General features: G+C 38.9%; 1 protein-coding gene across 1 annotated transcript in view; it reads left to right on the forward strand.

Annotated features, from left to right (window-relative positions):
* Window positions 1-10,689, forward strand: part of RACGAP1 (Rac GTPase activating protein 1) — a 31,457-nt gene extending 20,768 nt beyond the window's left edge. The window contains exons 4-17 of the mRNA XM_054590846.1: window positions 319-455; window positions 1,433-1,502; window positions 3,149-3,202; window positions 3,861-3,941; window positions 4,332-4,449; window positions 4,808-4,938; window positions 5,609-5,773; window positions 7,009-7,104; window positions 7,191-7,389; window positions 8,580-8,685; window positions 8,848-8,980; window positions 9,090-9,225; window positions 9,944-10,052; window positions 10,378-10,689. Of these exons, the coding sequence (XP_054446821.1) occupies window positions 319-455; window positions 1,433-1,502; window positions 3,149-3,202; window positions 3,861-3,941; window positions 4,332-4,449; window positions 4,808-4,938; window positions 5,609-5,773; window positions 7,009-7,104; window positions 7,191-7,389; window positions 8,580-8,685; window positions 8,848-8,980; window positions 9,090-9,225; window positions 9,944-10,052; window positions 10,378-10,453 (1,611 nt within the window). The 3' untranslated portion in view covers window positions 10,454-10,689. The remainder of the gene's footprint in view (window positions 1-318; window positions 456-1,432; window positions 1,503-3,148; window positions 3,203-3,860; window positions 3,942-4,331; window positions 4,450-4,807; window positions 4,939-5,608; window positions 5,774-7,008; window positions 7,105-7,190; window positions 7,390-8,579; window positions 8,686-8,847; window positions 8,981-9,089; window positions 9,226-9,943; window positions 10,053-10,377) is intronic.
* Window positions 10,690-12,149: the final 1,460 nt, after the last annotated feature.

The raw sequence follows: 12,149 nt of genomic DNA on the forward strand, positions 1-12,149 counted from the left end.
TAAAGTGTTTTTGCTATGCAAAATCTATTTTGGGACTCTCATTTTGCAATACCCTGTCCTCTTGGATTAGCAGTTTGATCCAAAAGTCTTGTAGCAGAAACCTCACTACTCTAGATGGAGTTCATTTTACCAGTCAGAAATCAGAGACACAATCTGGGCTTGACATGAATTAATATGCTATTAGTGTAGCAGGCTTCCTGACGGCTCATTTGCATAATGCTGGATTTTAATGTTTTCTGGTCTGCCCATCCCATAAATTTGAGGTGAAGCTTTCTCCCCTGGTTAGTTAGAATGTTTTTACTCTGCTTTGGTCTATAGGAAAGACAGATTCAGCTGATTCGAGAGATGCTCATGTGTGACACATCTGTCAGCATTCAACTAAGCGAGGAGCAAAAGTCAGCTCTGGCTTTTCTCAACAGAGGCCAACCATCCATCGGCAACGCTGGGAACAAAAGGTGGGGGAACTGCATCTCTTGTTATCTGATCACAAGTAGCACAGCTGTCAGAAGTTCTTGTTATCTTAACTCTTAAATATACTGCTTCTGGAGTGTGTGCTGAATAAAGCAGAGAAAGACTTTGGAGGAAGGGTGGGTGGGAAATAAAGGCACAAGGACCTCCCTATTTCTTTTATTTTAACAGTTGTTAAAAAAATCTTTCCTTAGGATGTTGTTTCACCATGGGTAAAATTTTGACATCGGTGCTAAATTGCACCTCAGTAACTAATCCTGCAGATTGCGAAGAAACCTAAAGGTGAAAGTGGTAGTTCAGCAATACTTTCAGTGTTTACTCTCCAGAGAGCTCTTGTAGCTCTTCTGGTTTAGAAAGGCCTTCTGTGAGCCAAGACCAGACAATAATGTTGGTTCCACTGAATCCCTTTTTAAAATAGTCTTAACCAGGCTTTGAACTTAACACCTCCAGTACAATATGTAGGAAAAGATCAGCACTCTTAAAGCTATTTGTTTTGTCGCCTGGTTGTTTTATGTGGAATCTTTATAACTAAGAAGATGTACGGGCTTAATTTCTTAGAAAACTAATGTTGGGTAATACTCTCTTTTATAGAAAGCAACCACAGTTGGGATCAAATTAAACTCCACTCTCCTGCCTTGTGAATCTTTTAGTAGCCTGTAGTACAAACTCAGTAGGGAATAGAACCCATACTCCTGACTATAATTTTTAGCTGTAGTTATAAGGCCTTTGCTGAAAAAGCAACTGTGCTGCATGTGGACTCACACATGCACACACAGTCCTTTGTGAAACCTTAAAAAGCAACCCACCACAGCTGGGGTTTGAGCTTGGAGTTATCTCCACAGGGAAGGCATTGCTGTGAAATTGCTGATGTTCCCTGACCTGTTAGGGAACTTGTTGCGGGAGTTTGTAGATTTTGTTCTCTGTAGCCTTCTGTATCTAACTTTGTATTGTTTCACTCATCTAGACTGTCAACCATTGATGAATCTGGTTCCATTTTATCAGATATCAGCTTTGACAAGACTGATGACTCACTGGTAATGAACGTTTGATCTCTGAGAATCATTCATATTCCTGCTCCCTCAGCAATATCTCTGCAATCCTTTATTACTATGGAATTTCTTTATTATTATGTTATTAATTAATATGTTATAAATACTGAGGTAGCATTTTATAGTATAAATCCACACAAACTATAAGAGACTGGCTGATATATTTTTTTAGTTTCTGGAAATGAGATGATAGAATTCAGGATTTGGCACAAGGTTAAATTTGTTTAATGGATCTGTGAGCTGTGTGTACTAATTTATTATATCTTGACTTAATAAAACCCCAACTAGCAATAAAAAAATTAGCAAAATTCTATTCAGGTAGGGCTTATTTGTTGCTCTTGGGGAGAATAGACTTATGTCTTATTTCTGAATTAATTTGGTTCTTGAGGAAAACTTAGTTATATTTCACAATTAGAAGGAAAACCAGTGCTCTAGAGCTTCAGCTTGAAGACTGATGAAAGTTTCCAGATCCTATATAATGCTTTGATCAATAATGGTTAGTATGTCTAAGCTCTTTGTTACCCTGCTCTTGTGGGGCAGCACCCTTCTCTTAACTTATGGTAGTGTTTCTGCATGAAAGGTCATCTGATATTTCAATCTTCAGTGTTCAGGAGACAGGTAGTTTATTGGTTTTCCTGGCTGAAAGCTAGCAAACAAAATATAAATCAGAAGGTTATTGGAAGCTGGTTTTCTGATGATAGCAAAACAAGCGACAGCTACTTATTACATGGGCTAGGAGTTTTTTGGCCAAATTCAGAGTTTGGCTAAGGAAATAATCGCCATTTTGTAGGTATAAATATTTGTTATCACCTTTTTGAAATAAGGAATGATATAGGACAGATCTGGGATATATACTAAAACTAGAGCATATTATTAACTGCTTTTGGAAGTAGACCTATGGTATGATACCTGTTGTAACTGAAGCTGAATCAGACAACGAGAAGCTAAAATATTTGACCATGAATTGGAGAAGTTAAATTTATTTAGCCAAGCTACAATATGCTATAGACAACCTTCTGGATTTTGTGTTTTCAGGAATTACTAGGAGTAAGAAAGTCACACTACTAAAAATTAATGTAAATGGTTAAACTAAGTGAAGGGAAGTTAGGCAACAGGAAAAGACAAATAATCCTTCAGTGGTGAATGTTTTTAGGGCCCAAGGGAGATGATTGAGAGAAGTAAAACCTAAACTAGAACTTTTTAAATGGCCATATTTTGTACGAAACATCTGATTAGACAATAACAATCCCTTAAGAGCAAAAGACATCTAACATGATCAGTATAGTTCCTAACATTCTGTAAGTTCTAAAACTAATTACAAAAATAATCAGAAACAAAGGACCAGGCTCTGGAAATAATCACGACAGGAGTTGATTCTTTAACCTTTTCTTGCCTCTGTGGTATTGATTCCTGATTCTATTATAATAGCTTCAATTTTGGAAAGAAAACATGTTCACTTACTACAGCTTTATAGCTACAATACTTGAGACTCTCTTTTCTCCTCTCCCTGAATTGTAAGTTAGGGAGTCTGACTGAAGAAGCCTTTTAGAGTTCTCTGTAAATTTGTTTGTACAGGGTTTAGAGGAGGCCTAACCAAAGAAAGAAATTAATACAGTATAATTTGTCAACAGGATTGGGATCCTTCTTTGGTAAAGACTTTCAAACTGAAGAAGAGAGAAAAGAGGGTATGTATTTAAAAAAAAAAAAATTAAAGTAATGAAAGAGTTTCCTCTGGAAATTCTGCCATGATACTGCATTCCTGACATGTTGCTCTAGCCATTGTTGAATACCTTCCAAGTGATTTCATGCTGGGGGTGGTATTGCTGTTCCTTGAGGTAGTAACTCAGGACAGAATCCTGTCCCATTTTACTGTTCCGAGCCATTCTCACCTCATTCATCATGTGGAAAAGGATATACTTAAGTTTATTTTGAATTGTCATGTGGGTTTTTATGCAGGACTTTGGTGCTCTACTATAAACTTCAAATGAAATGTATGTATGATGAGATATGCAGAGAACTATCTTTGTGTGTTTGTTTAGGGTACTTAAAATGTTTCTGAAGACTTCATGTCCTTGGATAGGATTACAGCTCTCCCTTTTCTGGTGCTGTCATCTAAATTTTTCCAACGCTTACTTGTTTCTTCAAGGGCACTAAAGGCAGTTTGTGTTGGTATCACTTAAGCTTCATGTGGAAATAGACAATGAGAGAGAGCACATTATTTGTTATTTACTGTAGCTCTAGAACCTGGGATTTGCATCCAAATTGTCTAATGTAATAAGTTTATCTTCTGTGCTTCAGATCTTCTGCTTGGCACTAAGTTATTGGTGTTTGCCCCCTCTCTAGCGATCCAGTAGTCGACAGTTCATTGATGGTCCCCCTGGACCTATAAAGAAAACTCGTTCCATTGGCTCCACAGTAGACCAGGTAAGAAAAGTCAGACCAAAAGAATTGTGGTCTTGAATGCATCAAAGGGTAGTGGCCCCAAGTATTAAACATTTTGTGTCAGCATTGCAGCGTTATTTTGAGAGAGGTGTTGGTGAGAGTTTTTTATGTAATAGGATCCTTATCACCCATATAAATGGAATTAGTCTGATTACATAAACAACCTTCAGTTTTACGCTTGATTCTTAGTTGCTTGTATGTATATCCATGCAACCTATATTTCTCTTCTAAAGTATGAGATTTTGACTTAATAGCGATTTGGGTAGGGCCTTAAGTCCGGACAAAGGAGTTTTTCATGCATTCCAAAACCCTATCGTGGAGGAGAAGTTAGATTCAGATGTTCCTCCTTCCCTCATTACAACTTTGTTTCAGGGGAATGAATCCATAGTTGCAAAAACTACAGTGACTGTTCCTAATGATGGTGGGCCCATTGAAGCTACATCCACTATTGAAACTGTGCCATGCTGGACGAGAAGCCGAGGGAAAACAGGTCCGCTGGGTTTGTGGCTGAGTTGTCTGTGTAAACAACTGGTAAAATTTGGGAGAATTGGTTTCTTAGAACTCTTCTGAGGCAGGGGTTGGATGTTTTGGGTAGTTTGTCACTGCTGCTTACCGAGGGCCAGAGCCCTGTGTCAAGTTCTACCTTAGGTTGCCAGCCTGGCCTATGCCACTAGCGCATACCTCGTTATTCTTGCTGTCTTTTTGTTTTCCTTTTTTGCATAGCCATTTTTATTTGCTTCTGATTATGGTTATAGATTACTGCTTATCTACCATTATACTACATTTGGGTCTAAAATTCAGAGGGAACAAAATACTTAAGACCGAGGTTAAGGTTGCTTGTTTTCTAGGTGCTTTACAGCCTTGGAACAGCGACTCCACCTTGAGCAGCAGGCAGCAGGAGCCACGAGCTGAGGCGGACGGCCCCAGCACGCCACAGAGCAGTGGAGGGGTGCGCCTGCATGACTTCGTCTCCAAGACGGTAAATCTGGGATTGCTCCTTCTTCTCTTGAGCACCTTTAATTTTTTAATTGTGAAACTAACATACACCAGGAACAAATTTAAATAGCATAGCGTTACAAAGTTAAATGTTGAATTTCCCTCCGCCTTCCAATCCCACTCTCCAGGGGTCACTACTGAATTATAGAAGGGGTGTAGCTTTCCATTCTGTGAGTAATAGTAAATTCAAAGAAAGCGACTTTTCAGAAGGAGTTGTTTATACTTTTTGTGATATATATTTATGTTTTGTGCTTAAATAATAGCATATTTTCACTTTGTCCCATTTGATTTCCGCATAAAAACCCAAGCAAACTGACAGGCTCAGAGGAATTAACTAACTTGTTTGAGCCACATGACAGTGGCCTAGGTAAAATGGAGGTTTTTCCGGCTCTTTGTAAACAAGTTCAGTCCACTGCTGTGCGCTGTCCCCTTACAGCTGGGTGGCCTTATGCAAGTTACTTGACTTCTTCTTTGCTTCTGTTTCCTTAAAACCAAACCTATTTTATAGGATTACTGTGAGAATTAAACAAGCAGATATGTGTAAAAGAATTAGTTGTTTAGCACATGTTAAGTGCTTAGTAAATGTTAGTTGACGATGTTGATAATTTTGTAATTCATACCGCTCTATTCCTTCTGCCCCATTTCATCCTCAGGTTATTAAACCCGAATCTTGTGTTCCATGTGGAAAGCGGATAAAATTTGGCAAGTTGTCTCTGAAGTGTCGAGACTGTCGTGTGGTCTCTCATCCAGAATGTCGGGACCGCTGTCCCCTTCCCTGCATTCCTACCCTGCTAGGAACACCTGTTAAGATTGGAGAGGTACGACCTGTGGGAAGCATCATTGTGTTAGGGCTTCTTAGCTTTTCTAAAGCTGAATGTCAGTTTTGGTTCTAGAATTAATGATGCCAAGTATGTTTCCGCCCATTAATAATGAGTAGAAATGATAAAATGTTAACTTGCAGACTAGTCCTGTTTGGATTTGTCTTTTTCAAAACCTTTCTAGACCAAACTGCTCTTCCATACCCGCCCTCCCTCCCACTCTTTCTCTCCTTCCCTTCTTCCATCCTCACACTTCTTCTTTCCGTCCTCTCCTTTCCTCTCTCCCCTTCCTTGTCTCTTCTTTCCTCTCCCTTCCCCTCCCCAGCTTATCCTATTGTGTAAAATTTGAAACATATACAAAAGTAGAGAGATTAGTATAACTAATTCCTGGTTTCTATCATTCAAATTCCATCATTACTAATTCATGTCTGGTCTTGATTTATCAATGCTTCCATCTCTTCCTCCTAGCCCTGTCTAGTGAATAATTTTGAATCAAGTCCCAGCTGACATCACATTTTATCTGTGAATGAATATTCTTTCTCTTACATTACAGAGGTATTCCATACTAGGCTATTAAGGATAGGTTGCTTATTTCTAAAAATCAATTCAATACATTAAGAAAGTATTTATTATACAAGCAACATTAGGAAGAATCAAATCAAAGCAAAATGACCAAGCTGCTACCCAGCTCCCAGCAAATCAAATGTTATTTTTTCCTAATCTTAAGAGTTCTTCTCTATGCAAAGATTTTTTTTTTTTTTTTTTTTTTACAAGTCTTCTGTATTCTGGTATAGTACAGTGGAGTTTTCCCCTACACAAACAGGTAGGTTTGTGTCACAATCAGTTGAGTTGTGTTAATTTTCCTTAGTAAGAATAATTTAAAAGGTTTTCTTTTTTAAAGTAATAAATTAATTTATATTAAAGGCTATACCTGCAATCTCATTATTGCTTGTTTTCTGATGCCCTTGAGTGGAAGAGAAGCAAGGATGCAGTTGTAGCTAGGGGTTTTATTACTTGTTCACGAAGAGTGTTGTATCTCTGACCATAAATCAGTCTGGTGTGGAGGTAGGAAAAATAATTGAGTGTCTCTGTTCTAATGTATGCATTTGGAATAGAAATTTAAAAGTAGACATGATGTCCCATCCCAAGTATTAGTCTGGAAATGGTTTTGCCCACTGGTCTAGATCTGCTGGTCAAAGTGGTATAAATGATAATTTAGAACTTTGCCTTTTCAGGGAATGCTGGCAGATTATGTGTCCCAGACCTCTCCGATGATCCCCTCCATAATTGTCCACTGCGTAAATGAGATTGAGCAAAGAGGGCTGAGCGAGGTAAGTGTAAATTTAGGAGAGGGTGAATTTGTTACTTGTGTTAACACTGTCGAGCTTGTTTACTGAAAGTATCATCTTACTAATAGACAGGCCTGTATCGGGTCTCAGGCTGCGACCGGACAGTAAAAGAACTGAAAGAGAAATTTTTCAGAGTGAAAACTGTACCCCTCCTCAGCAAAGTGGATGATATCCATGCTATCTGTAGCCTCCTGAAAGACTTCCTTCGAAACCTCAAAGAACCCCTTCTGACCTTTCGGCTAAACAAGACCTTTATGGAAGCAGCAGGTACAGGCAGATCTTAATATTTGAGTGTGAATCCCACAAGGGGCAGGAATTTTTTACTCTTATTTGCAGTTTTATTCCCACCTCGTAAAGTGCCTGAAAATAGTAGATACTGAAATACTTTGATAAATAACTATATCCTTATTGCCCATGCCTGTCCTCTCCCTGTCTAAACTGTATACGGCTCTAACAGGTTTTGTTGTTGTTGTTGCTCTTTGTTGTTTGGTCAAGTTTTAGATTGTCCTTTTGAACTTGAAACCATCTTTTGATTCCTTTTCCTCACACCCCACATTTAGTCCATTGGTAAATCTTGTCCACAAAGATCTTATAAAATATAGCTGAAATTTTAAATTTATCACTCGTTCTACTACTACCACTCTTAACATCTCTTTCTCTGGAGTGATGTAAGAACCTACTGATTTTTCTGTTTCTCCTTTTGCTCTCTATGGTATGATCCTCGTACAGAAGCAGGAATGGTTCTTTTAAAATTTAAATTATATGATGTTTGTTCTGTCCTCAGTATCTTTCAGTGGCTTCCCTTCATTGGTAGAATAAATCCACAGTCCTTAGCATGGCCCAAAGGCCCTGCATGATTTGGTTCCTGGTTATATCTGCAACATCATTTCCTTTTATACCCTTCTCTTCTTTCTTTCCTTTCCAGTTATATTAGTTTATTGTCTCGGCCTGAAATGATATTTGCATGATTTGCTCCATTTCTTTCAGGTGTCTTTATGGATATCTTGTCCTCAGATATACCTTTCCTGACCACCTTGTCTAAAATAATAGCATTCTAGCTTCTGGCCTGCTTTATTTTATTACATGTGTTAATATCTGGTAGATATTTGCCTTTTGACTACCTCCTCCAATAGTACCTGGCACACAGTAGGCCCATAAATTTGTTTTATGAACAAGTACCTTTTTGATAATTAAAGTCAGAGCAGTTGTATATCTGCCTTCCTGGCTAGCTGCCTTCCCTAACTGCAAGAGCTGGCTTTTAAAAGTTCTGATTTCTAATATTGAACTGTTGGTCAGTATCCTGCTTGTTAATGAAACTAGAGTCTGATGCAGTCATGAACCTAATCAGAAGTTTCAGAAGTTTACTGTATAGATGAGACTTTGTGGTCGATAACTTGGAAGCCTGCTGTCAAGGGAAAGAAGTCTTAGGCCACTTGGTGCTTTCTTTTCATTTGCAGAAATTACAGATGAGGACAACAGCATAGCTGCCATGTACCAGGCTGTTGGTGAACTGCCCCAGGCCAACAGAGACACATTAGCTTTCCTCATGATTCACTTGCAGAGGTGAGCAGAGCAGAAAGTTGTTGCTGGGAGTTAGGGAATTTTCCAAGGGAAGGTAATGTGGTTTGTGTGTTAGGGAAGTGAATTGTTTCCTTGTAGAACTTATATCTTAGTCTGTGTTTAAGTGGAGGAGCAAGTATTCTAATTTAAAACTCTTTTGCTTAGAGTGGCTCAGAGCCCAAACACTAAAATGGATGTTGCCAATCTGGCTAAAGTCTTTGGCCCTACAATAGTTGCCCATGCTGTGCCCAATCCAGATCCAGTGACAATGTTACAGGATATCAAGCGTCAACCCAAGGTAGGCAAGCGTGTGTGTGTATATGAACTTGTGTGACATGATAACATGAGACTGGTGAGAGGTAAGCCCTGAGATTTGGAAGTTTGCTAACATACTTGGTGACTTGTAGGTGATAGAACGCTTGCTTTCCCTGCCCCTGGAATACTGGAGTCAGTTCATGATGGTGGAACAAGAGAACATTGACCCCGTGCATGTCATTGAAAACACAAATGCCTTTTCAACACCACAGACACCAGATATTAAAGGTAAGGCCCGAGTTGTGCTTTTTAAAGGAACTGGCTCCCTCTCCACTTTTGGTCGTGTGCTCTCTCCTTGCTTTTGCTAGAGTTGTTTAAAATTCATATTCTTCAAAAAAAATTCATATTCTTCAGTAAGAATTAAATTCATTTTGAGAATTCTAACATTAAAGGAAAATTTGTACAGTTCTGCTATCCTGATTTCTTTTTGACTTTTTTATGTTCTTTACCCATATGGAAATTTTTTAAAATACAGATTTACATTAATTTATATATCATTTATTCTTACTGTGTTTCTTGATATGTTTTACCAACTTGATTTTGTAAGAGCTCTGCCAGTTTGTATTGCCACCAAAAATGTATGAGGCTGGTTTCATTTCAGCATCACTGGCATTGGAGACCTGTTCTTTCATTATAAGGGAATGTATTATTTTTCTAGTACAGGTAAAAATCGAATGGTCTGATGTTAGATTTGTGAAGTTTTGAGTTTGAGGATGTCCTAAATCAGGAAGTGAAATGTCAGCTAGTCATTGAGCAGTTGCCTCCATAGTTCAAAAGATACACTGCTATGTTACAACCTGATGACAAAAATGATCTCTGAGACTTGGCTGGGTCTCTCGCCTTAGCTCTTAAGTGCTTCACAGAATTCCAGCTTAAAACTAGCCACTTACGAGGGTACTTTCTTTTTTTCCCCTCCTGTAAAAATATGTCTTAACTTTGACTGAAGTGAGTTTGCTGGGGCCTGTGACCACTCCTGAGCATCAGCTTCTCAAGACTCCTTCATCCAGCTCCCTGTCGCAGAGAGTCCGCTCCACCCTCAACAGGAACACGCCCAGGTATGTGGAATTGGCCTTCTTAGGAAAGTAAAAAATTACTGCTCCCTTAGATCTTTCCCATCATACTAAAGCTAATTGAAAGAAAGATTGAATTAGACCTTACCTAGTGACCAGACTTTAAGAGGAAACCTGGAGCCATAAGGGTCTCCCATTTAAAAGCATCTAAAGGTCTTCATTGTTTTGCCTCTCATCTCAGATGACAGAGTAGCTTACAGGATAGTTTTTGAGGGGTCTCTACCTTTAGCTGATTACATTGTCATGTTATAGTTGTTCATTTATCATTTTTTAATAGAATACTTTAACATTTTATTCTCTTTTTCTTTAGATTTGGGAGTAAAAGCAAGTCTGCCACCAACCTAGGAAGACAGGGCAACTTTTTTGCTTCTCCAATGCTCAAGTGAAGCCATGCCTCCTGTTACTTACAGTGTTTACTGACTGCAAGGAAGGGCACCTGTATTCTCTGCTCTGCAGCCTCCTGTACTTGTTACTACTTTTAGCGTTCTCCAGGATTTTAATCAACTTTAATTGTGCATGGGGGTTTTAAAACTATATATATCTTCCTCTCCTCCTCAAGTAATGTAATAGGAACTCTTTATGCTGTTGTTGAGAACTTGTATATGGGAGATCTTTACAGGGATAGTACGGAATTCATTATGATTTTTGGTGGGCGGGTTGGGGTGGGGGTCTCATCCCTTTGGCTTAAGCTAAACGCTGCTCATGGAATGACCTTTCTCTGGTGTTATTTAGAACTAATTTCCATGAGACAAAGACAGAAGCCCTACTTCTTTAGTAAGATTGACTTGTCTCAGGGTGGAAGGTGGGAGGGCAGGGTAAAGAAAGGTTTGGTCAGAGGACATAGGATGGGTCTTTCTGAGAACTTGGAAGGTCCCCTTGCCCCATGGTGAACTGGAGCTATAATATGGAGCCTTCATAAAACTGGGATAGGATGAGGACAGAACTAGTGATGGGCATATGTTTAGCTTTAATTTGCATTGATTAGGTTTCATAGAGTAAAATGGCACAGCCTTGTAAAAGTGACACTACAATTATATTTATATCTAATGGGCCTCTGGCTGGACTTTGGGTTTGGCTGGGGTTAAAGCCAGTTTGTTCATAAGTTGAATTCATTCTCATGCATGAAACCCCCCTGCCCCAGTCCACTGGAGCCCTAGTACCCTTTTAGCATCCCAACAAACAATGACGAGTAAGCTATAGGAGAGAGTGTCAGTATTTTGTGTCGCAAGAAAGACCACAGTCATTTTGTCTTTGCACTTTGGATACGGAAATCTTCCTGTGTAACATAGGCATATCTAGATAGATATGAATGTTTTCTTTTATTAAAATTATTTCCAATGTCTGTAAAAATGTTTTCTTCTATAGAACATTTATAACCCATATTGACCCTTGTCTATGAAACACATATTTGGAATAATATTTGGAAAAAAGTAAATAGTTTTTTCAAAGTCAATATGAGGTTGGTTTTTCTTCTGGAAGGTAACCTTAGGACTTCTTTATAAAATAATTTTTCCTCCAAGTGTTTTGAGTCTATTCATCTCCATTCCTTGTTCCACCCAAACTTTACCACCACCAGGAGTTTGTTTCTTTGTTTCTCATTCATTCTCTTTTGTTGTCCAAATTGAAGTCCTAGATTTGTCCCTGTGACTGTTATCCTCTAATCTGAAGAAACTACTTTAAACAAAACCAAACTTTTAAACAAGTCTTTAGGGACCAGAGTGGTGCAGACAAAAAAACAAAAAACAAAAAACTGGCTGGCTGGCTGCCTGGAAGGAACATCCTTCACTGCTGGAAGTGACTCTGGAGTGAGCTGGGATGATTAACTGAGGGCACCTGCACTTGGAACTCTGAAGCTGGTGAACAGAATGTATCTGAGATTGAACGTAAACAGTTGCAGGCTTAATATGTAACTGTGGAGCGAAGAGGCAACCTACTGGCTTTTTTCCCAGGTGGTGACAGCTCTCACAGCAGGGCCCATCTGCCTCAGCAAATTGACAGAGGATGGGTCCCTTCTCCCCTTCCTCCTTTTTACACACACATGCCTGTTAGGGTTTGCTTTTTTAAACTTTGTCTTAGATGCTA

The sequence above is a fragment of the Pteronotus mesoamericanus genome, unplaced genomic scaffold (genome assembly GCF_021234165.1).
Source record: "Pteronotus mesoamericanus isolate MK-2021 breed Mesoamerican mustached bat unplaced genomic scaffold, CSHL_Meso_final scaffold_21, whole genome shotgun sequence".
NCBI classification, from domain to species: Eukaryota; Metazoa; Chordata; class Mammalia; order Chiroptera; family Mormoopidae; genus Pteronotus; species Pteronotus mesoamericanus.